This window comes from Antrostomus carolinensis, unplaced genomic scaffold, assembly GCF_000700745.2.
Source record: "Antrostomus carolinensis isolate BGI_N321 unplaced genomic scaffold, ASM70074v2 scaffold9957, whole genome shotgun sequence".
Classification (NCBI taxonomy): domain Eukaryota; kingdom Metazoa; phylum Chordata; class Aves; order Caprimulgiformes; family Caprimulgidae; genus Antrostomus; species Antrostomus carolinensis.
The window spans coordinates 28507-56439 of NW_010328028.1; the positions used below are offsets into that span (position 1 = coordinate 28507).

The window sequence follows — 27933 nt, forward strand, 5'->3', positions numbered from 1 at the left end:
AAACAGCTTCTGTTCACAAAGCGCTTGCTCAGAATTTGGTTAACACTTTTGAGTCTGAAGGAAGCTTTTATGGCTGAATGAGAACCAGTGGAAGATCACAGCACAGTGGAAGTGCTGACTTACAAATAATTATATTGGTGAATTTTGTAATCTGTGACCAAAGTGAGAGCACAAGTTGCTAATTGACACATTTGATGCTTAGTGTTTTTTGTTTTCTTTCTCCTAGTTTCTTTGCTTGAAGAATATAAGGACTTTTCTTTCGGCATGTTGTGAAATATTTGGGATGAAGAAAAGTGAACTTTTTGAAGCATTCGATTTGTTTGATGTGAGAGATTTTGGAAAGGTAAGAATCCTTTTAATTATATCCTGAGTAACACCTGTGTTCTGCTGCTTGAGTATGGAAGACTTTCACCACACATTAGATGTGGTGTAGGAGTTGTGACTAATGGCTTAGCATTCATTAGTGGGGGAAAAAAAAAGTGGGGAAGAATTAAGAAAGCAGAAGAATTAGATTTACATTGGAGGGGCTAATAAAGGGCGGAGGAAAATCCCTGGTAGAAAAGTTCGGAAGGTGTGAAAAGCATAGATAAATTAAAAAATTGGATTGAAAGGTGCTGAGTTAAAGGCAAATGAAATGTGTGAAGATGATAAACTGTGGGTAAGTGCTGTCTAGTGAAATCATATTGACAGATAAAGTGTGGAATCAGAAACCCTGGGTGCTTGTACGTCATAAGATGACATGGCTCAGAGAATGTTTCTTTAGTCTCAGGTGTTTGAAATTCACCCACTGATCTGCCCTTGTAAATTTTATTTTTTTTTTTTTTTTTACACAATTGTAAAATCTTTTTTTTTAACCTGCTGTAAAGCTCAGACTGATCTATGGTGGGTTAATGTGATTATCCTAATTAATACAGCCTGGAGTATATTCTGTAAGCTAATGATTAGTTATTCTATATGTAAAAGCTTTTTCAAATCTATTGTTCAAAACCTCCTACATATCTGTTTGATCTGTCCTTACCAGCGTGTGTTCAGTTCAACGTCGGTTTCTGCTTTTGAGTCATAGGGTATCATTACCCTAATTTCACAGGAAAAGGTCTAAAAATTACTTGAAGTAGCACCAGAAATAGTTATTCATTCAAATTTAGTATATTTCAAACATTATTCCTTTTTTAAGAGATGGTAATTTTGCTAACTAATTTTTATGCACTGTTCTTTCTATAAGTAGACAGTTAGAGATGGTGTAGGAGTGCAAGTGTGAATCAGGGCTGCAGTATGACTGTTTGAAATGGTTCAGTGATTCCTGTTAACCAAAATATGTAATTATTTTTTGGAGTATTTTGTCTGATTTTAAATCCTTTCAACATAAAACTAAATAAACCTGTTAAGTCCACTTGTTCTTTAGTTATGCTGAACATCTTTTGTCCTCACAAATCATACTTAAGACAAAATAAACCTGTTAAGTCCACTTGTTCTTTAGTTATGCTGAACATCTTTTGTCCTCACAAATCATACTTAAGACAAAATAAACCTGTTAAGTCCACTTGTTCTTTAGTTATGCTGAACATCTTTTGTCCTCACAAATCATACTTAAGACAAAGCTTTTTTTAAAATGCAAACTTTTCTACAGATATAGTGTATTGCTTATTAAAAATGGGATTTGGCTTTGTTTTGATTGTGGAAACAGAGGAATAAAAATTGTTGGTATTGGTTTTTTTGTGTGCTAGCAATGCCTTATTTAAGGTATTTAATGTCACATCTCTTAATGCTTGCTTCAAATCTTTAGTACCTATGCCTAATGCACGGAATTTTTTTAATAATGCATGTTCTAATTAATTCCTGAGAGTTTCACATTTTGTCACATAAACATAACCAGCTTGTTTTTTAAAATACAGTCTAGTTTTGAAGAACTATTTTGCAGTGCAAATTATTATTGCTGCATCATTGAATACCCATTAAACAGGTTCTGAATTCAACCCAACAAATATGTTTCTGTCACTCTTAACAGAATTTATTTTAGAGTACACTTTTATGTAAGTAGAATAATTGGTTAAAAATATTGGTTCCTGTCTTTCATCCACAGTATTTATTTTTCTTTCCAAAGTAAAATTGCATGCAGAGACATAGACTTTTTTTTTTTTTACCATGTTTGTTGCCACAGTATAGTCCAAATAAACTAATTATCCCTGCTACTGGTATTTTGGTTTTAGTGATGGTGATAGTCCTTACAAGCAATGTTTTCTCTTTAGTGGCCTCTGTCACCTTTCTTGGAAAGCTACCAGGTAAAAATGCAGTGCCAAATTGGAAAGGCAGTGGTGTGCGGAGTTCTTTAAGGAGGCTGACTATGTGCGCGGTAACAGCTGCTTGCGCAGAGGTGGAGATGCTGAATTGAACAAGCCTGTGCAGTCTGTGTGAGAGCTGTTGGGCATGCTTTTAGGTGCATAATGGGTCTGCTGTTCAGCTGTTTCCGTTGCGTGCTCGTGTGGAAGCTCACCACACACAAGTGGAGGTTGCAGTATGCTGTATTTAGAGATGCTGATCTGTATATTTTACAGAAATAAAAAGAAAATTATTAAAGAAATTATTATTGAATTTGTCCTCTTATGATGGCATATTTTGCTTAATATGACAGATTTCAATGACTATTTAGACATGCTAGTGGAGGGAGCAGGAGAAATGTGTCAACTGTAAATGAACAATGTGCCTTCGAGGAAATAAGATTGAAGGGAAAAATCAGATGACAGACTGGTGATGGAAACTGGTGTTTTTTGGTTTTTTTTTTAATATTCTGATGTTTTTGAACTCTTTAAAGAAAACTCTTTGTACAAGTAGCAGCTGTACACTGCCTATATATATATTCATAAGACTTTTAACAGCCTTGTGAAATACTGGTTACAAAATGTTTGATGTAATGGTGAAACTTGCATTTAATAGCTAGAGGTAAATGAGCTGTTTTCAGATGCTTTGACATAATGTATGAAAATTTGACTTGAACTTCATGCTCCACTTTACAGAAACTCTTTGATCTCTCAGTGATTAGAGAAAGAAGAGTGTATGTGGTGTGGATGGGAATCAGAGGTGAAGCTGAAGTAGCAACATGTAAATAGTTAGACAATAGGTAAAGAAACAGGGAAGCAGGTAACCCCATGAGTATGTTTTAATGCATATAATCTGTATAATATTGAAATCAGCTGTTACAAGATGAGTTTTCTTCTGTTTCAAGTATAACAGCACAGATTTTCTTATTTTGAGTCTGTGCTTGAAAAAAAGAGGGTCTTCATTACACAGAAATAGGAAGGTTCTTAAATCATGCTTTCTAAAACTATGTAAAACTTGTTTTCCTTGAGTTCTACAGGATTCGCCCATTCCCACTCACTCACCTTTCTATCAGTAAATTTCATTGTTGCTGCCTTAAGTTCCTGACAGAGCATGAAATGCTCTCCCACGCACACGGGGTGCCAGACAGTGTTTTCATTATGAATTCCATGCTGGAGAGTCATTTTTCACTAGCACAGGGTTGTCAGGTTCTTCCTCTCTACCCGTGTGCCAGAATCAACAAGTGATGTTGATACTTGTTCTTTCAGCTCTGTGCGCCCTGCACGCTCCTGGAACAGCAGTCTGTGCTGTTTGGTACGCCGCAACGAATTGTTGCTATCCTTTGCCTACAAGAAAGCTGGGGAGGGACTTTTCATAAGGGCAACTAATGACAAGACAAGGGGAAATGGGTTTAAACTGAAAGAGGGAAGGTTTAGATTAGATATTAGGAAGAAGTTTTTCACTGTGAGGGTGGTCAGACACTGGCCCAGGTTGCCCAAGGAAGTTGTGGCTGCTCCTCCCTGGAAGTGTTTAAGGCCAGGCTGGATGAGGCTTTGAGCAACCTGATCTAGTGGAAGGTGTCCCTGCTGATGGCAGGGGGATTGGAACTAGATGATCTTTAAGGTCCCTTCCAATCTAAACCATTCTATGATTATTCTCTGAAGGAAGTTTGCAACTAGTGTGTTGCAGAAATGGGAATCTGAGGATTAGTTCCAGTGCTTGCTGATGTCAGGAGACCCTTCCTGGCATCAGAGAGCTGTATTTGAGGTCCTGTACAGGGAAAATGGTGTCCAGATATTGTCAGAAAAATAGGTTGATGTACTCTGCTTTTAAATATTCTAAGCAATGTATATCTGAGCATATAGTGGGTTTTTTGTGATACAACTGATGGAATATGAACATGGCCATAAACCCCCTTAGTAGGGATCCTGCAACAGATGTCTAGAAATAACGTATGTTATTTGATCATGATTTTAAAAAAACAAACAAGAGGATCAAATATCAACTGCTACCAATCAAACAAGTACCTAATTGTTTAAAAGCATATAACATCAAGTCCAGTGTAGCTAACTTTCCAGTGACACTTAAAAGGCTGGTTTATGTGAAAGCAAGCAACTGCTGTGAAAATACTGAGTGTGTATACTAAGGTCATGCAGTTTGTGATCATTTTAGTCACTCTCTTAGTGCAAAGGAAATCTGGGCTATGATGCAGTAGAAAGTCATGCTGAATCCGCGCTGTTAGTATTCAGGTTTAACAGATTCCAGGAAGATCTGGCAGATGTGCATGAAAGACACCAAAAAGAGCAACAGTTATTGTAGAAAATCATATAACTTTCCAGGAAGAGAGGAGGAAAAATGGTTAAGAGATCTTAAATAAAACTGCAGTATTTGAGATTAAAATACTCAGTTGTTTTACATTTTATTTGGTAAATTTAATGTGTGAGACCTAATAGAGTCATACTAAAACTGCTAAACATTGGGAAACATGCCAAGACATTATGGCATATTTTTTGTAAATATATCAAAATGGACAAAGTGAAATGAACTGGTAGAAACAAGTCATTAAAAAAAGAGCTCTGTGTCTTTATTCTCTGAGCTTTTTTAGTGGTAGAATTAAAAAAGAAAATCTTAGTAGTATGCTCAAGAAAAGCTGTACAGTTTTGTTTCAGGAGTAGCATTGTAACGTTTAAAGTGTTTCAGTGAGATGGAAGGGTCTGGGATGAATGACACTTGAACTCCTTCAATGTGTACTTGTGAATGTGGAAGAAAGAAGAAACAGAAGATACGGACAGGTTTCAGCTTTCTTCTCCATGGAAATGCTTTGGACAAAATGAGCAAGAAAACATTAGCCTGTTGCAAAACTGCTGAAATGGTTGGCATGTAGGGAAGACCTTATTTGTTAGATATCACTTCTGTTTGTATAGAGTTACATAAAGGTCAAGCACTTGGTAGCCTTCCTAAAAGCTGCCCTGAAATCATAACAAAAAGTGACTTCCAGCCCTAAAGAACATAAGTCATCATTTTGGGCAAAGTGATGAGGTGGGTGAACAACTGGGGTGAATAATGGTATAACTCATCAACCACCTTTTTGAAAAGTCCTTGAAAATTTACAGAAATAAGTTGCCATGGTGTGACAGTGGAAACCATTACAAACACTAGATAAATTTAATGTACTTATCTGTAATAATTTGTTGCGACAATCATCACCAAGGAGTCTGGACAAATTGCTAGCCATGTAACTTCAGTAAATCGAAAACCATTAGCATGAGCTTATAGCTTCTACATGAGCTTGTATGTTTAGGCCTGATGATGGTCTTGAATGTTCTTGTGACAGAATATTAGTGGACTATCACCTCACTGGTCTTTCCAAATGAGTCTTCATGAATTTCTTAAAGGTTTGTCATAACTTTTTCAAGTTATAATGTTTGCTTCCAGTTGATGAAAGTGGTAATGATAATCTTCATTTTTGACCACATCACAAAGTGTTGAACATACCACAAGTATTTGATCATTAATGAAAAATTCTCATCAAGGGAGTGCTTGGGACGTTTTGGAAGGATCAGAAGACTTTAAGTCCTTATATAAGGTAGGCTTCTGTTCAGTTTTTCAGCAAATGTGACCAGGTTTGGAAAGTCAAGGTTAATGAGAAACTGCTAATATAAGGGAATAAAAACGAGTTTCTGAGCATGTTTCTCTGTTGTTAAGATTATTTATAAATATTGGTCAAAGTAACACAAATATAAACTATAACTAAAATGAGAAGGCAATAAATGAGTGACTTGCAGATGTAGTCTATATGAACTTTGAAGTTTTGTGTATATCTTTTTTTCTGTGGTAGTGAAATTGTTCACCCTCTAAGAAGGATAGGAAATGTGTTTTTTGTTTGTTTGTTTCTCCCTCTTTTGCAAAGCCTGGATGTTTTCAAAGAGGAAAAGCATGAGAGTTTTCTGTTAGTACAGTGGAAGAGGAGAGAGAAGAGGAGAAATAGAAATACAATTTGTATAAGCTGTTCCATGCTGTCATGCTTGCAGTGTAGTTAATTTCTAAGGAAATCCTTCTCCCACTTTGACCTAGATTATCCTTCTTGCTGCCTGGTTTCTCCGCTTGTTCTTCTCTCTGCTTGGGGATTTTGAGATTAAAATAACATAGGCATAAAAATATAATGTATCTAGAAACAAATAGTGTAGGGCTATCGCAGTTACCCGAGTCTGTTGGTCATGTTGATATTTCCTGTTACCATGTGAAATGGGCTTGAGATCAGCCTAAAAAGCCTGTTGCAAATTGTGTTTGAATTTCACATCTTGTTAAGATGCAAGATTATTTTTCCCTACTAAGCTTGCAAGAGCTTGGTTTGTGATTTTTGGACCAACACACTTCTATTTTTTTTTTTGTCATCAGTGGTGCAAATTAAATATTCAAGTTAGAGATTGAAGTAGGGTGCAGTTTTAGGGCTAAAGAATTCTACAATTTTTACTCAGTGATCCTCTGCCTCTTGAGCTAGGAGGACATTTGCTTTCTCCTGATATTCCCCATGTCTGCTTGACATAGATTCTGAGTTAAAAATACCACCAATGTGTAATGAGGGAGATTCCCTGTGGTTTTTTTTCCTGTTTTATTCCTGTTCATTCCATTTATATTTTGGAAGTGATGAAGGGAAGAAAGAGAACTTAGTGTCACTGCGTGATTTCAGCTCTGGGGAAGACCATCCACTGCATATCTGCCTTTTATTTCCCTAGCCAGGAATTGGGTAAACCTGGTGTATTCATTTGTTCTGGTTTCCTAATGAATTTCACACAGCCTACATAGGGAAGACTTGAACTGATCCACAGAGCTATGAGCTTTAAGGCTTTTAACAAAGTTACATTAACATCTGTGGCAACAATTAATATTTTACCATTAACATTTATTGCTGCCCAAACTACCTGGATGTTTTCCTATTTTAATTAATTCTACCTCATAGCAGTCTCAGACTGGACTTTTCATTGAGTTCAGAGATGGTTTTATGAGAGCGTATGTTTTTTAAGGTGCTCTCAATTTCTGATCTAAATCTATGTTCTTCATTTATATACTAATTTTCTGTAACAGTACATTCTGACATGGTTGACTGCATATCCTTTTTTAAATAATGAGAAAAGACTTGTGCCAGTGCAAGTCATGTTCAGGCTTTGCTTTGTCTCCTCTTTGTTTAGAATTGATATTAATATTTCTAGGGAGAGAACTTCATGAGTCGTTTGAACTACACTTTCTGTCTGCTTGTAACAGTCACATTAAAATCTAATGTTTTATTAATCCATGTGGACTCAAGTGTAGCCTTTTTAAAGGGTTGGGTGGGTTGTTTTGAACACTTGGCTACTCTTGTATCTGAAGAAGTAAGCCACTATTACTACTAAATAATGGCAAGAGACGAAGTAACAGAGCAGCTTTGGTTATCGTATTTAAATATGAGCAGGTAGAGGACAGTCTGTGTGTTTGTTTGCTGTATTGAAATGGTACTGTATCTCCAGATTTTTAGGTAATAGGGTACAACAGGCAGCACAAGGTGTTTTAGTGTAGATGCACTTTAGCCTGCTTAATTAGCATGCAAAAATGGTCTGCTGTTCTGGTTGAAAAATTCATGTGCCACCACATTCCTTTGGATTTAAGGAATGTATCGTAATGATTTGTTGTTTGATGCTGTGTTTACTGTAAAAGTATTCATTCAGCTCTTTAATGTGTGCCTTATCACTTATGTTTGTTGGGCCTTTATGCTCCTTCCTAGTTTTACTTGTCTTTACCTTTTTTTTTCTGCTATGTATTTTCTAGGTTTGTATCTATTTGAATTAACCCAGTTGACATATTTGATTTCTACTTGTCTACTTGAGATTTTAATAAAGACTGTTAGAATAGAATCTGAGAAAATCTTTGATTAAAAAAGACTGTCTCAAAATAAGCCGCATAAGGTTATGTTCAAGATACAGTAGGATGCTTATGCAAAAGTAGTACTAAACTGGGCACCCGATTTAAAATAGGAAGTGATTTTGTGTAGGAGCCACATAAGAAAGCATTCAGTTTCTTACTGGTCTGTCCTTGAAGAGTTTTGATTACAACAAATGTAGCTTAATTACTATGATAATGGTAAACTGTGTTCTTCCTAATGTTTAGTGTCATTCCTCTGTGCCTGGCCTTTTGTCTGACCAAGAGACTGACACGAGCAACACTACGAATTACCTAGAAAATGTTTTTGCACCATTACCTGCTTTTCTTATTGTTTCCTGCAGCTCACTTTGAATCTTAGCTGGCTGCATCTTGATAAAAATCAAAGATTAACAGGCAAAGAAACAGGAAAAAACCAAACAAACAAGAATGATATTAGGAAGTAAGCAACTTAAAATACTTATCAGTGCCTATGTTGCTTGCCAAATGACTTTTTGTTGTATGCATTAGTGATGACAACAGCAATTCGTTTAACTTGATACATTATCTATGTATAGTTTTAAAATAATAAAGTTGGTGAATTTCTTTGCTCCATTTCAATGTAAAAAAGTAAGCAAAAGTGTAATTACTCTGTTTTTTTTCCTCCCATTTTTTCCTGGGAATGATTTGAAATAACTAAACTTTTATTTTACTGAAAGATGTCTCCTAGCTTCCCTCTGTCTATATAATATGAGTTTAAAACATTATTGAAGAGTGTCTGTGCAAAACCTCCACTAGAGAGACTTGGACCACTCAAACTGTGAGGAGATGGTAGCTTGAACCACCTCTTATGCAATTTTGGATTTCCTGTGAAGAGTTAGTCAAGCAAGTGTAAGCATTCTCCAAGACTAGCTGCTAACGGTGTTGTGGGGCCAGACCGGGGAGATGTTAGTATGCTGGTGGAACGCCAGACTGTGAGTTTTCTGCTCAGTCTGTAAAGTCTTCCTCTTTGTGCAGGCAAGGGAGAAGCCACCTGCCAGTTGTTTACGGTTGGTAGTTCTATGTAAAGCAGAAGTGTACTCAAGTGAAAAGTCCAAAATAATAATGTATTTTGAAAGTCAGTAGTTGCTGCTTGTTTCTTTGTAAGTATTAAAAATTCAGGGTTGGTTTAGCCTGAAGAATGCTCTGGTAGCTAGATTGGTCATCATTTCATTCACTGCTTTTTCTGTCCAATTTCAATAGAAAGTGAAACCTGTAGTCAATGGTTTGCACTAGGAAACAACGCTTGAGTGTTTCCTAAGAAGGAAACAGATCCGAGTTAATGAGAAATGTTTACGAAATTTACAAAAAGAAGGCTTTAGCTTGACATGTTGGTGACTATGACAGGCCTAGAGAGGCATTTGCTAATAAAGAATTGTTCTGCTGCTTTTCATTCTGACACAGTAGTTGGGTTATGAATAAATGTCAGATGCACAGCTACTGCATGCCTTTGAAAAGGATGGATACTTGAAATAGTTTGGTAATGGAAAAATAAGTCAGAAGAGTGTATTTCAACAGTTATCTATAAATCTGAAAAGCATATATTGTTTGTAGGTGACAGAGATCATAAAGACTATCTTCCTGGGAAAATTAATGCATCTTTCTGTGCAAACACTAAGTGTGGAGATAGCTTCTTGTTTTGATCAAAACATGTTACAGCAGAAATGCTGGAACTTAGGTTTTGGATCTTAAATTATTTGGTGAAGTTTGGTAAAGTTCCATTAAACAGATGTCATGGCTTTCTTCATGAGATTTCAAAGGTGAAATGCTGGTGGTTGAAAACTGAGGATTTAATTGCCAAAATTAACCATTCAATAATTAAATAATTCAGTGTAAAATTTTATGATGAATGTATTGGCTGATAAACTTGGGAACCTGTTTAAAAGCAGTTGTAACTAATGATAGTTGCTAAGTAGAAAGCAATATTACAGAAGAAATTAAAAGTATTGTCAAATAAAATGATTAATAAAAATGACACACTTCAGCTGCTGCTGACCTCTACAATTAATTCAGTTCTTGGATTTCACCCAATTACAGTTTAATGTAATATGTAAAATTAATGTAATATGTAAAATTACGCTGTAATATGCCAGCGTAGGTCTCAAGACCTGCCTGTAAAGAGCCTTTGATATGAAATAGCAACACAGGCACACTGCACAATGCAGTGTGGTGCTGAAGAAGCTGACAAAAGTGTATTATTTGAATTTTTGGAAGATGTTATTCTGAGCATGCTTTTAATGCAAATTTTAATCTCAATAAAATAAAATGCCCAAATGAGAGTTGTACATAGGTCTGCATATATCTTTACTGAAAACCATTTTGTTCTGTGAACATGTGAGGGACACTTGGCAGAATTACTGAAGAAAACCAGTTAAAAGCTAGTTCTTGTAAATATATTTAATTCCCCAAAAATCCACGTTTAAGATGCTGAAAGGTTTAAAGTGTTTCTAAAGTAGAACTGACTTGAGCAAAAATACGTCAGTGTCACTGTGCAAGCACATGATGTGTGTTTCCTGCAGGGGCTAATTGATACTAGCTGAGTGATTCAGTGTTCTATATAATCCAGTTTTTACCAAAATATGTAAATGACTTGAAGGAGGAGTTACTGCCTGTGCCCTTTCAGGGGAGCAGATTAAAAATTGGAATGTAGGTCTCACTGGTGGGGTGGGGAGTTTTCCACAACTTACCGTTTAGCCTCCACTGGAGTAACCTGTTGTCCAAAACTCATAGTGCAATTCCAAGTGTGAAGCAGAGGTGCTGTTGATGTCACAGTGACTTGGTAGTACATTGTGGAGCTTTTTCCTCCTGCAGTTCCAGGTGAAAAGAGAATAATCTTTCAGTAGTATGAGGCATAGCAGTAGCTGTATGCCCTCTGACTGATATACCTGAACATACCTTGAGAGTTGCTTCTGGGCTTGGGGAGGTGACATCACCCATCACCTCACAGAAGATTTGCAAATCAAAACATGGCATTAGGAAAGGAAACAATGCCAAGCTTGCGGCAGCCACTGTCCAGTTATCTCTACTTGTTGTCTAAATATTATAATTATGGCTCTATTTGTTGTATAAATATTATTATCAAAGCCCTGATAAGAGGTTGTATTTTAATTGTTGTATAAATATTATTGTTATCAAAGCCCTGATAAGAGGTTGTATTTTGCATGTGGTGTGATGATCCTGTACAGTGTATTCCTGCCTTCAAGAGCTGTCCCTTCAAAAGCAGTGGAACAAAGAGTGAGACCAATCTTATTTTTTATTTTTTTTTAAATCTGCAGGTTTTCTTTTAAATGCTTTCCTTGCTTGGATAGGTAATGAATAGGAAATTTCACAGCTGTCTGAAACAAATAGCCAGCCAGGAACAGCTGTGTATGTTTCCCTTGAGATCACTTTCTTTTGCATTTAAGATATTGGCTGTTGCAGTTTCTTATGATTTTATCTTACCTCTTGGTCACCACTTTTTTATGCAAAAAAACCCCCAACCCCAACCAACCAAAAAAACCCAAAACCCAAACCATCTTTTGAGATTGAATCACTTGTGTATATGGCAACCTCTCTTACAGCTTATTCTGGTATACTAAATATTGTTGAGTGACATAGTTCTGGGTTTATTTTAAGACTGAGTTTTAATGTATTTTGGTTTGGGTAGGGGGAGGACCTCTGTTAAGAGTTTTTCAGCTGGCTGAAAAGAAAGATTAGACAACCGGAGTACCCTAAGAAGTGGATGGACACAGACTGACTGTGGGAAACAGTCTGGGTGTTGGAAACAACTTTTGTTATGAGTCTTGAAGTATTAGCTCAGTGAAGTTAATGAAAGTTCTTAAACAACCTGATTAGAAATGTCATCATACCATTTTCAAAGTGGTGAGGTCTCCTTTTTTTGTATGCTAACTTGGAGGCTGGATGGAGACTGGATATAAGATGGTTTTTCTCAGTTGCATATTTTGTGGCAAAAATGTTTGTTTAAAGCATGCTTCTACCTTAATTAGAAAACAAACAGGTTTTTCCTGGCCAAATTAGTACACAGTTGCTTTAAATTAGGATAAATATTTTTTATTTATATTAATATTATTAACATGCTTTAGCATGTGGTTTGTGATTAACAAAGTGAGTTCTAGACAAGGCATCTGATTTTAGCTAAATAAAAATCACAGTATTGTCTCACTTTCTGCAGATATTTTCCTTATATTCCATTTTATTTAATTTTATGAATTCATTTTTTCAGAATGTAGGAAAGACAATGTAATTTTCCTATTTCTAGCAAGTATTACGTAGTATCATCCAAAACTTGGTGAAAGGGCTCAATTACTAGGAACTTAAGCATAGTATGTACTTTGATTTTGAACTTTTACAGAGTAATTCACATTTACTTTTTTTTTTTTTGATGGAGATTTGCCACTCACAAGTGGGTGGCATAAATTTGGAATCTGTAGGAGCCACCACCAGACTGTTGTTAAATCTTGCCTTTGTATGTATTATTAAGTAGATGAACCATCTGTTCAGCAGTGCTAAGTATGCTGATGCTGGATGCGGAGTTAAATGGGAGTGCATGAGAACGTTCCTATTCAAATTGGAGAGCTTTTAGGTGTTTCCTCATGTCTGTTTCCCTTGTGGAAGTGAGTCGTTGACCTGTGCCTTGAGTAGTCTCCTAAGCACTAGGAAAAGGTGCTACTTGCAAGCTTCACCTTAACAAAGCAGTAGCAGGGTATATCTCCCCCATGGTACAAGTTCAGAAGTATGGGGCATGTGTAGGATAAAATGCTTTCATGCTTTCCAGTTTATAGCTTCACTGGGATTTCTTAAAATTAGCTAGTTTTGAAGTAACATGGACAATATTTTATCAGTCTGTATTAAAGTGAATAGGAAGAGATGAGGGATGAGATGCAGGAAGGTGGCGAAGTGGGAAAGCAGAGCAGACCATTCTGAGTACTCACCACGGGCTCTGGACTGCAGAGCTACCACTTTCCTTCCTCCACGCTTGGCTTTTGGTGCTGGCCTGTGTTCTTCCTTGCTTTAGCCTTATACCTAAAGAACATAATCTGTATGACCGTTTCTACTTTATTATGCTCTCAGCACATAATGTTTAAATTAATTTCCCCTGCTTAGTTACTGTTTGCTCTTCATCACTGCCTTGTCTTTCTTCTTCACTACCTTCCTTCGTCCTTTGCCTCTCTCATCACTTTGTTTTGCAGTCTGGTGTATGTGTGTGTCCCCCCCCTCCCCAGTGGTTCTTGAGCCTTTTCCATTTTTGCTTTTCAGGTTTGTTTCTGCAATTTCATTTTTGTCTGTTGTTTTTTGCTGGGAGACCAGTCCTGTTATTCCTGTATTTATTTAAATACACCTTCAAATTTTTCTCCCTACCAGATAAGTACTCACTACTTGCAAGAGGAAAACTTTATCTCTAATGGAAACCCTGCAATTTAGCTTCTTTTCCTTTTATACATTTGTTAGAACTTGAATCTGAGGGTGTCTTCCTTCATTTTGGTCATGTAAAGAAGAAATTTTTAAGTGTGGTTTTTTTTTCTTCCTCTTGCATCTGGTTCAGAGCGTATTTTTATATGTTGAGTAGCACAGTAAGACCAGTCTTTGGTGTTGTCTGGCACCAGAAAACCTCTGGAAAGGAAAAAGAATGCTTAGCACTGATGTTCTGAAAAAGTTTTATTTCCTCTGTCTAAACTGAAAAAAAACCCCCAAAAACCCAACCCCAAAACCTTGAAATGAAGCTGCAAAGAAGGAACTTACAATTTTGACACAAACATTATTCAATAAAATTATTTTAAAATTTTAAAATTTGCGAGCCATAGATGTTTTTTTCATTTATTTGGAATGACTCAAAATGATGATGTAACACTCGGGTGTAGATTTTTCCTAGAAACATCTTTCCCTCTTAGTTTTTTTAAAAACTTGACATTAAAAAATAGTCAGTTTGATATGCAGTAGAGGGGTGATTAGGAGAGATCATTAATGTACTGGTGTGTATAAAAAATATTGATCAATGCATGAATGTAGGAACTGCTGTGATGTCTCAAGAGGACAGAAATTTGAACTTACACTGCATTTACTTTTCCTGAGTTTCTCAGAGTTCATTTATCAAATTCCAAGGTGCAGTAACTGATTCCTCATTTGAAACTGAATTAGAGAACATTGACTCTGAGAGGAGAGTTCAGCTTTCTATTTCTAATCAAATCAGTACTCATAAATTGACTGAAAACTACTACTGGGGTAGCAAGGCTTGTGTCATAGAAAATAAGGCTATAAAAAGTACCTGAGTGATGGCACTTTTTAGAAGCCTGGATTATGAACTCCAGAAGCTGATCAAGATCTTTCCAGAGAAAATGCTACATAGAAATAGCAAGAGAGTCTTCTGCCAGTGCACAGTTCTGGGCTGAACAGAGAGCGCAGTGCAAGGCAGGGGGGTGAAGTCTGCTTTACAGCATGTTCGTGCTTTTATGGCACATTTCTGTGTGTTTGCAGAAGCAAACTCCATGTAGTGCTGTCAGTCTGAGTTGTTGAAAGCCTGTAAAGGAAAAAAGGCGTATAAAAGGGGGCAGGGGAATTCTGAGATGCTGTTAATGATGTACCAACTTTTGTGAGTATAAAACTTTGGTATGAAGTCAGGCTGCGAGGCCATTGTAGTAACTCAAGTTACGTACATCCTGCTTTTGCATGGCAAAGGCCACAGCTTGGCTGTTCACACCCTCAAGTTATGATGGAAAGAAGACTCTGTCTTTTTTCACTCATGCTGCTGGTGTGAGTGTGTTCTGCTGTGGTAGCTCCTGCCAGCAAGGGCTGCCGTTCTCGCTGCTGTTCTTACTGCTGTTTTGTCCATTAGCAAGTGTCTGGGCAGGGCTGGGAGGCTGGAGGTGTACAGGAGGGTCTCACCAAATTTGTGTATGTTACTGTTCAGGGCTGGTATGGTTTCAAATCTCTGCCTGGTTCAAACAGAGTGCATAAGAAAATGATATTTACTCATTTGTGTAGAAGCTAGGGTTTTTTTTTTCCTTTTTTTTTTTTTTGTTTTTGTTTTTTAAATTTGGGCACCTGTGCCTAATGCTGTAGACAGTTTGATGCTAAAAGACAAGTCTTCAGCTCCTACTGTTGAAGTGGATGTAGCATGTGGAAGCAAGCCAAGTGGGAATGTAGTCTGGATGTTCCTGGTTTTGGCTAAGAGAAAAGATGTCTTATTTAGAGAGTGAATAAGAGTTAGTGAGCATAAGCCTTTTTTCCTCCTTAGATATATTTTTCTGGGAGGCCTGAAAGATGCTTTATTGCATTAGTCTGAGAAAGAAAATCCAAAATGTTGTTTTCACTTCCCAGAAACGGGAAGTGAAGATGAATGCAGGTGCTGGTTTAGAGGCAGCTGTTTTCATAAGCGTTTGAGAGAAAGTATTGCTTTTGCCAAGTAAAAATAACAAACTCAAGTAGACGTTGAGCTGCTTTCTATGCTAAGTCATGAGATCATTAAAAAAAACTTTTTCAGTCTCCTAGTATAATGAAAAATATACTCATTAATAGATAGTAGCCAGTAGATTAAGCTACACAAACAGGCTTACTAATTAATATTAGATCTTGTTCTGCTGTTTGCGTGCACATTGAAAACAATTTGCTCAGACACAGTGAAACTGGTCATTCGTGTAGGTATGGTACCAAAGTAACTTTTGTTTCCTTGCACATTTGCAAGTACAGTGCTCTGGGTATGCAGGGGAATTCACCTGTAAATTTGTTTCGTAATGTTAGGTAAAATATTAAAAGCAAGGTCTGCATTCTCAAAAAGTGTTGTGACTTGATACCATTGTATCAAAGCTGCTCAGCTGGCAGAAAAGAATCCATCTGACAGAGTGCCTCAGACCTTATGATGACTTTAAATTGATCCATGTTAATTCACATGGCAGACTAAATTCTTAAGGGGAAAAAATGCCCTTGCTGTGATGCTTCTCATAGCCAGAGAAGCCTTGAACTATAAAGACAGTGAATCCTGTCAGAAAGGCCTTTTTCCTTGCCTGCTCTGTTGGATGTTAATAAGTTGTAGTAGACTTCTGAAGATGGAAGCCATGTGGTACATGTTCTGAGTGCTACAGACAGTGGGAAACAAAAGTACATCAGTAATCAAAAATCCACTGGAAAATTAAACTTGTACTGCAGTAACCTGACCTGTTTGTAACATATGTAATGCTAAATTTTGACCGAGAACTAGACTTTCATCTTAATATAAAATAAATAGTTATCATTTGTTGTAGTGCAGGCCTTAAAAGCTTTTCATCATAGTCTACAGTACAAGCGACCAAAAAGTATTGTATAAGAGTGGTTTTAATGGCTGTGTTATTCTTGAACAGCAGTAATTTAAACTTTTCAAAAGTTAAATCTAAATTCAGAACAGGTGCTGATACCTGTACCTTGTAGTTGATCTACATACCTCACAAAATCTACGTTGTGCTATATATGCTGTAGATACCTCAGCTACAGCAACAAAGTAAGTATTAATATAGCTAACAAAGAAGATTCATATGTTAATATTTTTGTTCCTTTTTATGGAAAAAATGCAGCATCTTTTGGGAAACAAATTACCATTGAAGGAACTGTCACTTTCTTTGTTCTCATTTTAAATTTCACTCGCTTTTCAGGTTTGGTTTCAGTTTTCTTATCTTGTTTCCTAGTTTTTGAGATGATGTTTTTGTCATCTCAAACCCTGCCAGAAGCTGACAACATTACTTTCCTAGAATGAGACTTCTCCTCTTCCTCCATTGCTGCATCTGCCTCAGTTAAGCATTGCTTTATTTCACTCTTTTTGATGCAGTCTCATCCCTGAAGCTGTTTTTGGTATGAGTGTAGCAAGGCAATTTCTGTTGGAAGTATCTATGAGCAGTAAAATTGGTGCTTCCCGAGTAAAAAGGGAAATATATTGAGGGATACAATTTTAAGACACATTACAGATATCATCAAACTTCAAGCGCTAATGCCTAGCAAGTTCTTTAACATTTTGGCATTGAGGCTGTTTCAGTTACTTTTTTTTATCATTCATCAACTTGCGTAAGTTTTAACTGATCTCTGTTTTGGATTTGAAGTTTGATATTAAAAAATGGACATGGTAAAGGTGTAACTCAAATTAGGTTACTGCTGGACATGGACTATAACTTCAAAACATTTGCTCTCAACCTGTGCTTATAGTAAAGTTTGTGAATTTTGTTGCTGACCTGAATAAAGGTTTAGATATTTGAAAGTAGTTGGTCCCCCCACCTCCTCCAGGGCAGTTGATGCATGAAAATTTAATTCTTGCCCACAACGAGACCATAATTCCTATAACAAATGAGTAGAATATTGGTATAATGTGAGATTTATCTTTTATATTGTATGTTAGATAAAACCAGTGTGCTTATACAAGTTCAGTTGATTGCAATATATTTTTTCTCCAATTTTATCTCCCCAAAATTACTTTGTGCGTTGATGGCAAAAGATGTGGGAGCCTGATTTTCATAAAGCATGGCATCTTCTGGTAGCTTATTTTAGTCTAGGACAGAGAATAGCTTTCAGCATTACTCACAGAGTGTTACCTGGGTGCATCTGCTCACCTGTAGTTCATCTTGTGTTTGTTCACTGTTAGGCCTCTGCTGAGATTGACTATAGAGTGAGTAAATAATGCTCTGGATATTGTTTGGTTAGGACTGAAGTTAGCCTTAGATTAAGTTTTATAACCTATTACCAATCTAGGATGTGTTCAATCCTGTGCTTTTAAGAACAATTACATACAAAATATTTGGAAATGCCTCTAAGCCCTATAGAGTGAAAGTGAGGTATAGTCCTATGTAGTCTAAGAGGCAATATTGCTGTCAGAAGTTACTGCCTCTCCTTTGCTCTGCTCCCTTTGTCATGCCAGCCTACCTGTTGGTGTGGCTGACCTCAGAGACAAGCAGAGGAGCTCATCTGCTCTTTAGAATAATATTTGAAGAAATCAGTCCCTTCCTCTCTCTCTGTGCATTAATTTTCTAATGTAATTTATTACACAACAATGGTAACAGTTGGGTTAGCACAGCTAAGACCTGAGCGAGCTGAAGTGCAGGTCCGAGACAAGTGGACGAAGAGCACAAAGCAGAGGAGAGAAATTTCTGAAGTCAATAGTGCTGGTGAAATCCTGAGAGACATCTTAATATTAAGTGTAACAAAATGGCTAGTGATAGGTATCTGTGGTTTGCTCTTACTTATCGCAGTATCTACATCTAAAATACATAGTATGATCCCCATCATGTACTTGAAGAATGTGATCTTCTTTTAAATCTCCAGACAAGTGAAAACTGAAGAACAAGTTCCTATCTGAAGGACATCTCATATGAGTCACTTAAAATTGTTAGATATATTATAAAGAAATGTGATTCCTCTCTGCAGTTTAGGTCTGGTGCTGCAGTTCTTAGATTAGTATCGGACACGTTGGCTGCCATGTGTCGGCAGATGTTGATACAACAGAAGAATGAAGCGTTCTTCAAAATAGAACTCAAAGCTTTTTCACCCTTAAGAGAAATAGTGCCCGAAACCCCCACTGTATTAAAGCATCCATGTATAATGTGCACCATGCCCTCCCCTGCCCCATGAGTGACTGGAAATGTTGAAGCAAATATTGTTTTCCTTAACTAGAGATGGTGTGTCACGGAACGTAGAGTGCCGAAGAAGTACCTCTATTTTATATCTGGTGAGGTGGATGGACTGGGGATGTTGAGTTGTTACGAGATCTGGTTCTGACTCTTTGTTTTTTAATAATATGGGCATAACACCTAATATGATGTTATGCTTGGTTCAGAGGTGAGGAGTTTTTTGATCTTCTACAATTATTCTCATGTTCAAATACTTTTTTATTTGTTTTGCTTTTATTCAAATACTTTTGTGTTTTACAATGTTAATAGGTGGCTGGCTTGGGAAAAAGCATTGACCTAAATAGATGTGTGTTTCAGATAAAAATGAAAATTAAAAAAAGTAGTAATTTTAAATGAACAACCCTTAAGTGTCTCATTTGTCTGCCTTTTCTGTCTTCTGATTGATCTTCTAGGTGGTAAGTTTTCTGAGGTCTGTCTGGCTTAATTTTGTTGGAGACAATGTAAGGACAGCATCAGTGTCAGTGCAAAGGAGGGTAAGGTGTCAGTCAAACACTGAGCACAGAGGTGGTATTTTGTAGGTTAATACCATTGAGTACAAATATATTACAAACAAAAAAAAAAGAGGGATCCCACTTTGCCTTGATTCTGCAGTTCTGCGGTGTCATTTTGGAAGTGCATTACTCTTTCTGAGAGGAAAGATGTATACATAATGTTACAACCTGCAAGCTGCCACATGTTCAAGGGAACAAAGCAAGAGAATAATGAAGCAGTAGTAAATAAAATTAACAAGTTAGTTTCTGTCATTCATTTTGTAATTTTCAATAAAAGGAACTAGCTCAAGGAGAATTAGTTACAAACATAATGGGAGCATAAATCCCACTTTGTATTTTCTCTCAGTATAGTAGTGTAGTGTTATATATTTGTCTAAATGAACAAGGAGAAAACCAAACCACACCACTGTTCTTTTCAGGTTTCTATAATAGAAGTTGGTAGCATTGCCATTCCCATGGCAGGATGTTTTCTCAAGTATAATTTTTTCTTTAATCCTGTATGAAAGATCTTTATTTTTAAAGAGTGGAAGACATTGCAGGTAAAAGTGAGTTATGCCATCCTGTGTATTTTTTGTTGAAGTGCAATGCTTTTCCCATAGACTGATCTGATCCTTTGTCTCTTCTGGTACAGAAGAGAGATCTCTAGAGCAAGGCTTGAAAATAGCCTTGGGCTTTTGTAAGCTGCTGTGAGCCAGTTGGAGGGTAATTGCATCAAAGGGAACAGCTCACTTCCCTTTGCACTGCCCACTGGAGCAGGGGACACACAGTGTGTCTGTACCTCTAATAAATATCCTTATCTTCAGTGATTGTGTACTGGAGGAAATTCAGTTCATGGTTCAAGTGTGATGGTGCCATTCAGCAAAGCCATGCTGTAGCTGAATTTATAGTCAATGGTTAAAGTAAATTCAGAAAAGGAGGTGTGACAGTACTGGTTCTCTCAAGACAGGAACAGAAAGATCTTCCTCTGCTTTTAGCAGAAGAGAGGAAGAAAGGCTCTGTTGTGCAGTCTCCTACAAATATCCTTCTTGCTAATATCAAAATTGACAGGGAATCAGTTTAAATATTAAAGTGAGATTATACAATGGGAGTGAATAAACCACATGTCACTTAAGCTCCAGGATGCATACGTAAAACGATATTTGAGGTGCAATCAATAATGAATATGAAAGCACTCATTTACTTCTAAAACACTCGTATGCTAATTTTAAACATCCAAGGTCAAGAACACCCAAAATGTATATATAGTGTACAAACCAGTGGTTGCAGTTTAGAGAATTGCTTGTTCTTTTCAAACATGTAAAAATAGTCTTTTGAAGTCTGTTAAAGGACAGTGGCAAAAGAAAACTTTAAAAACACACAGCATTGATTTATATTCATTCCTATTAAAAAAAAATGTTCTGTTCAAAGTTTGAACATCTTCGATAATCTCACCGTTAGGTCATTGAGGATTTTAAAATGGATGCTTATATTTAGGGAAAAAAAGAAATTATATTAAAATGTGCTGTTTAAAGTGCAGGTAAAAGCTGTTTTGTCCTTGATTGTTTAATATTATGACCTATATAAAATATGGTAAAAAAACTGCAGTATCATCAATAAGAATATTTATAAAGCACTGAAAGTGAGCACTTGATCAAAGTTGAAAACAGTTTGAAGATGCTGTTTGTCAGTATAGCTTATCCTTATAAAGTTTATCATGAAGGGAGCTGGAATGATTTAATAGCAGCGAGGTTTTGCAGTACTGTCCTAGGCATGTCCTTTTGTATTCCTTTGACCTCCATGCCAAACCTGAAATGTAATAAATGCACCAGAAAGGACAAAATCCTATGTCATTCTCCATCTTTTACAAGGATAGTATGCTTGAAGGCGGTCTGCACTCAAACTGTTAGCGGTAGGTAGTGTTCAAGTGCTCTGTTTATATCACAGCAGTGCTTGAAGGAAGGTTGTCATTGTTTAAGCAACATCTTAAAAAAAACAACCAACCAAAAAAACCACCCCCAAACCCAAACAAACACTCTCCCCAACCAAACAAAACAAAACAAAAGAAAACCAACCCCAAACCTAAATCCCTGCAGGCGTGGTGAGGACTGGAAGGTATTAATTCATAGGACCAAAGCCACAAGCTGCAGACAGGAAGTGGCTGCTAAAACTTCTCCCTGGTTCTTGCTTGGGCAAGTGTCTTGGCCTTTTGGACAAAACGAACCAAGAGATTAACAGGATTGTGTTGCTTGTGGTGCAATTTGGACTTTCTCATTTCCTTATAAGAGCAGAATTGTCTAGGGAAGCTTTCATGCTATTGGACTGGCCTTGTCCCTGACATGAAGTTTGGAAAAAAAAAAAAAAAAGAAAAAAAAAGAAAAAAGGGAGTTTAAGCACAACTTTTAATATGTATACATTTGTGTCCATAATTGGATGTTGATTATTAAAGACTTGCTCATTATAGACCTAATAGTATGACAATGAATTTCATGAATTCTTGGAGAGCATTGATTTTTGCTGGCTTTTTTTTTTTTTTAATAATGTTTAGGAGTTGTGTGTGCAGTCCCTTGTAGCCACATCTGCCAGTCCCATTATTCCAGTTCAGGAATTCATGTGATCAGAGGTATCACTCCCTATAAAAGGAATAAAACGTCTGGTGGGCAAAAGGGGTGGATGAGGAGTTTGGTTAGTGAAGAGTCCAGCCCTACCCTTTGCTGTTGCTGGGAACTACAGTTATGCTTGTATTTTAACTACTGTAGATTTACAGATTTAAAATTATGTAGATAGTTTACTTCTGTAATCTAAACATATGACATCACGTGTTGCTTGGTACAACTTAGATATGTGAAAACAACAACAGAACTCTTCAGTTCTGGATATTTCTAACTTAATGTCAGATGTTTTACTAAAAAGGGAAAAAATATCCAGCCTGAACCTGTCCTTTTGGACATGGGATCATCTGTCCTCTTATATCTTCCAGAATGTTTTTTTAAAATTACGTTCTCTCTTTCTGGCTCTGCTTGCCTTCCTGGTGCCAAACTGCCTTCTTCCCCACCTTCCTTACACGGCTTTGGAGAAAATGTTGTATTTTTAAATAGTTGTTAATTCCACAGGGCTTTTGAAGTCCCAGCAGTCTGCATCTCTAGTTACCCTATCTACAAACAGAAAGAGGCAACACCCCAGAGGTTTTTTGTCTTGGCTTTTTTTTTTTTTTTTTCTTTTTCCCCCGTAGTCTGGCGAAAGACTTTCATGCCACTGTATTGGTGAAGACACTGTGGAGACACTGTAGAAAATGGATCCAAGATGAGCCTTCCCTAGGGCAGTGCATGTGTGGTGTCCCCTGTCCAGGACAGAAGAGCAGAGGTTTGCATGGCCGGAGCCAGGCCATCTTCCCCCCCAGCAGCCCCGCTGAGGTCTCCTCGCAGCTGGGAGCTGGGGCTCTGCCTTCAGAGGAAATGGCGTGACTGCCAAAACCAGCTTCACAGCAGCCGCGTTACCCCTGCTCCCGCTGCATAAAAGCATTTGGCACCTGGTTTTAAACTCTTTTTCTTAGTTGCTGGCACGCTCCTCTCAGTCGCAAAATATTTGGCTTGGGGTTGTGAATTTCTCTGCTGTAGTTCCCTGGGACATTTGGGCTATTTTCCTTACTGCTGCTATGCCAGTGCTAAGCCTTGATGGGAAAGAAAGGTGGAATCACCGTCAGGTGTATTTCCTGAGGATGTAGTTCAGTGGAAATGGAAGAATGGACATGGAAAATGAGAGATGCCATAATCGGGGTAGCTGAAAGTGATGTCAGAGAGGAAACAGGCAGTATCTCGCAGCTGGTGATTACCCTTCTGGAAAGTAAATTTATGACTTTCCTTGATTGCAGCTCTCAGTGCTCTACATGTAAAGCTTGGATTTCATTATTTGAATATGATCAGTATTCAGCTATAGGTGAAGCTTTATGTAATCAAAACCAGACTATTACACTTCTACTTGCCAGAGGTCTGCAGACCGCTGTGTTCCGAAGGATATGTTGGTGTGGGTGCCAAGGCTGTAAGCTGTCTTGCACATGTTTGTGTCTGTATGGCTTGGGCACTTCAGTGTGTGCCAGAGCAGTATTCAGTGGAGGCATATTTCATATACCAGTATGTGAAATTTGCTGCTGGTTTTAAAGGGCCTGTTAGAGGTGCCAATATGTTAAATAAAGGGTTTGCTTTTAGGCCATCTATTTTTTCTTCTTTTTTTTTCTCCTTTTAAAAAATTTTATTTTTAATGAGTTTTCATTCATTCTGCCTTTTTTGACAAGTTCTCATCCTTTCTCCTTCCCTAGAGGCTTGTGGTTTGATTAAAACTAACCTGAACCAACACAGAGTACTAACACTTGTGACACCAGAACAAGGAAGATGGAGAGAAAATGTTCAGTTTAATTTACAAACACCCATTACTTGGAATAATATGCTTATTAGACTGGCAGCTGTGTAATCACCCTGGAGTTGTCTGGCTACATGTCCTTTTTCACATTTGTCAGCCAAGTTAAACATGAATGTAAATGTAACAGTTCCTAGAGGTCTTTTGGTTCAAAAGTTAATGCTGGATTATGGTAAAATACTAAGATATGTTTCCTTCCCTCCCCATTTTCTGTGCCAAATGAAATACTGATTCAGGGTTGTCCAGGGCCTGGTAAACTGCAGAGTAGCAAATAATAAACCTTCTTTCTTAATGCAAGTTATTTGAGAATATCTTTCTGTATAGCAATTTCATCTTATCTCTGAGTGACAGAGACACAAAATGGATGTATGAGTGCAAATGGCTTAATGAAAACTCGCTCGGCGTGTAGGCATGAGTACCAGTTCTGGTTTTGAAATATCCTGGATATAAGACACTGGAAATCATCCTCGTAAGAGACTCACCCTAGTGATGCAGGGTGTATACATCTGTTTTCTTAAGGAACATTGGATTTCCACTTGCTTTAGATTTTTGCTTTTAATAATCTGCTCAGATCTCTGGGCAGTGTATGTATATATCCAGGTAATGAATATGTGCATGCATGTATCTCAAAGCTCCCTACCTTTCAATACTCGTGTATGTATCAAAAAGTAGAATGTCAAAAAGTAGGCTGGTATTGGAAAAATTTTTCATTGTCAAATAACTGCTTTATGTTATGCTAATCTTTTTCTATATATCTGCTAAATAAATTCTCTTCAAGGGAGGGAGTAAAGCTAAGTTTTCAATAAAATGCAACACTCAAATACTAAGCTAGATGCCCAGATTTTGAAAAAAGACTTGATGCCTAATACGGTTGTGAATTCTTGGTGACTTTTACTGTGTTTTAGGAAAACATATCCTGATTTAAGTGCATATGTAGAAAAAATTACTTTGAAGATCTAACCCACAAGTCAGTCTTTCTATGTTTTATTGGCATAAACTATGAAAGTGTTGCCATTGACATATGTTGATCACTTCATGTTTTCAGTTTAGGTAAACATTAGAAATACAAATATGTGCCTAGTCCTGATAGCAGCTGTCAATAGCAAAGAGATCTTGCCTGTTTGGGGAGACAGTGAGTTGCAAAATTATTTACTTCTATTTCTTCTGAAAGTGGAAAAGTGCTTTAAAAATGTACTCTGTCTGTTCTTGAGCTGCATGATTTGTTAAGTTCTTTTTTAAGAAACATGATTAAAAAGTGACGCCCAGCAAAATACTTAATAAGGCACATTTTAAACTCAGACACACCAGTGCTGTGGAAAGAAGTAAAATAGTCCCTCTAGTGTACTGCTGCTGTGAGCTTGCATAGGAATATCTGACGTGATTTACTGAGGAGCGTGGCTGCAGGAAATTACAAAATAACGTTTCAGCAAGGGATGTGAAAGTGCTTACGTAAACTGGAGAGTCTGACCCACAACGGTAAGTCAAGTGAAACAACAATAAATACCAAGCCAAAAAAAATCTGCTTGTTCGAGTAATTAGTGAAGTAGAAAGTTCCTGTGTAGTGCGAGACCATTGCTCTTGCCAGCTCTGCCCAAAACGTGAATGAGGAGCAGAGCCACTCGCTGGGGCACAGGCTGAGGTGTGCTTCCTCTTGCAGGGCCATAGATTTGAATTTCATGTCATGTTTTTGCATAAACTGGCTGTATACTCAATAAACTTGGATGTTCACATCTTCTTGAAGTGAGTGTGGCTTTGATGTGACTTCTAAAGAGTTGCTTAACCTCTGTCTGATGGCATTAGCGCAAAGGAGCTATATTGAGGTGGGTGCAGGTGGAGCTTCCTTTCATGCTTGAAAGTCTCTTGCTAACATCTCCCAATTTCAGTTTGGCTGCAGGAGAGTCATAGAGTTTACTGAGCTTTCCAGCGTGAAGGGATGTAGTCATTGCAGGATGTTTTGGAGTAAAAACTTGTTTTTATTTTTTTCTTCCATGTGTTGTAGCTAACCTGAAGATAAATACGACTCTTTACTCAGTATCTAGTTTTGGCTGCCTGTTCCTGGTAGCAGCGTGTGTGCAAAGGCCATGCAGTCCTTTGTACAGTTGTTTCTTGAAGAGCAGGGCCAGCCATGGAAGTCCTGTTGTTCTGGACTTAGTAGAAGCAAGGAGTGCACTGTTGCACTTAAGCTAAGATCCCTTTTAGCCTCACTCAAAGTACAGGAGCATCTGAGTCCTTGCTGTGGAAGAGAACTGGGTTAAATTTAGGGTTAAATGGGTAAGATGGATTAAAGGTCTGCTGAAAGGAAGAGAGCAAGGCAAAAAAAGCACATGGAAAGCATTAAATGAAATGTTACTGGACTTTCACATGTATGGTACACTGTAATTTTGGAGTTCAGAATTGCACTGTATTATAGCTTCCCTCACATCAACTGTATAGAGCTTCAATCTAGCGCTGTTCTAAAAAATGCCCGAGTCTTTCTTTGTCAGTTTGAAAATCAGACATTTTGCTGATTATGTTGATGAGTGTCTATTGAAACTCTGGTTGTTCTTCTGACAACTCAGCCCTTACACAACTGTGACCTTCCTCATGGACCTAGACATTTGGGAACTCTTAAGAGTTCCTGCAGTGGCTCAGAACCAAAGAACTGCATTTTCATGTGGAAGGAAAATCTCTCTCTGCCCCACTTCATGTTGGAGGCAAATACATTTACACGTATGTGATGTTGAATAGTGTGTTGACCAGAAGTGGTAGTTTCATGTATGATTTCTTGTGTAAGTATTCCTGACTTTTTCTTAGAATTCTTTAAGGAAAACACAACATCCAGAGCAAGACCCCACAGGAGAAACTGCTCTGTTTCTTGACAGAGTGCTGTTTTAAGCTGCGCTTTAACAGTCCATGGGCAAGCATTACCATTCATTTTGTGGAAGTAATGTCTCCAGTTATGCATTTTAATCCTAAATACATATAGGGGTGGTTAATGGTCTTCAGTTCTTAATTGTTTTGAAGTGGAAGAATAGTGATCTCTGCCCATTACCTTTGCCCTTTTGTGATGCCAGTGTGTACAGGCTTTATCAGGTACTTCTGCAGAACTGCAGTGTGTCTCTGAGGTACTGAGGCTGTTGTCGTGGTCACCATTTTCTTAGTGGATTATGCAGTGTTCAGTTTCTGATAGAAATCTACCCTTTGGCTTCCTAGAATGTTACTTTGACCTTCCTGCGGTGCCAGACCTTGATTCTAAGAGCAGTGAAAATTATTAGTAGTCTTCTGTTGTTTCTGGTCATATAGTTCCCTTCTCTCTCCTATTTTGTGTGTGTGTGTTCTCATAAACACTTTTCTGGCTTCCTCAGTGTGTGGTGTGTTTTGGTAGTTTTTTTTTTTTTTTTTTTTTTTTTTCCCCCCCCATTTTCTCTCCTTAAATGAAGGTGTCACATCGGTTCCTGAAAAAGTTTTTCTATTCCTCTTAATTTGTAAGTCTTTCTTTTGTTTTTGTGTTCATACTGATAGCTGTAAAATATAATTTGGTGCTATGTTTTGGGAATAACATTTGCTATTTATTTTCCTAAAATCAATATTTTTTTAATATAGATATCTTGTGTTATCTTGAAGCGATCATAATTAGCTGTGAAGAGTAAGCCATACTTCTACTGGGTTTGATTATGGTAGATAAGGGAGATTCCCTCTAAGGAAAAGGGTGGGCGTTGGCTGCAGTAGTTTGCAAGAGACTTTCTGTATGCTTGGAATTAACTCATTGAAACAGGAAAGGGTTATTTAGTTCACCAGACTTGCCCTCCTGTGTTTCAATAATCATTAAACCTCTTTTCCTCTGATTTTGCTGATCAATATTCACCCGTCTGTCAAGACAGATCACTTTGGCAGCTGTGGAATTCTTGATTAACTTCCCATAGTGTCTTGTCTCACGTGGCTTAGCAGTCCTTGCAGTCCTGCACTGGGATTCTTGCAGATGTGCAGAGGCAGGTTCTTGTCTGCTACAGAAACCAGAACTCCCCTGCAACAGCAAGGCTTTCTAAAGGTGTCTTTGTTCATTTTTGACCTTTTAACTAATGTGAAATAGTTTTTAATTAACTTAACGTTTTATTCAATTAACTTTTATTCACCATCTCCAAAAATTATTCCAGGCTGTATTGCAAAAGGGGAATTAATGTGACTGTACCTTT

At 37.4% G+C, this 27933-nt stretch overlaps 1 protein-coding gene across 1 annotated transcript in view; it reads left to right on the forward strand.

Annotated features, from left to right (window-relative positions):
* Positions 1-226: 226 nt before the first annotated feature.
* LOC104528166 (guanine nucleotide exchange factor VAV3) overlaps positions 227-27933 on the forward strand; it is a gene marked incomplete at both ends in the record, with an annotated part of 68153 nt that continues 40446 nt past the window's right edge. Inside the window, one exon of the mRNA XM_029085986.1 lies at positions 227-343. Within this exon, the coding sequence (XP_028941819.1) occupies positions 227-343 (117 nt within the window). The remainder of the gene's footprint in view (positions 344-27933) is intronic.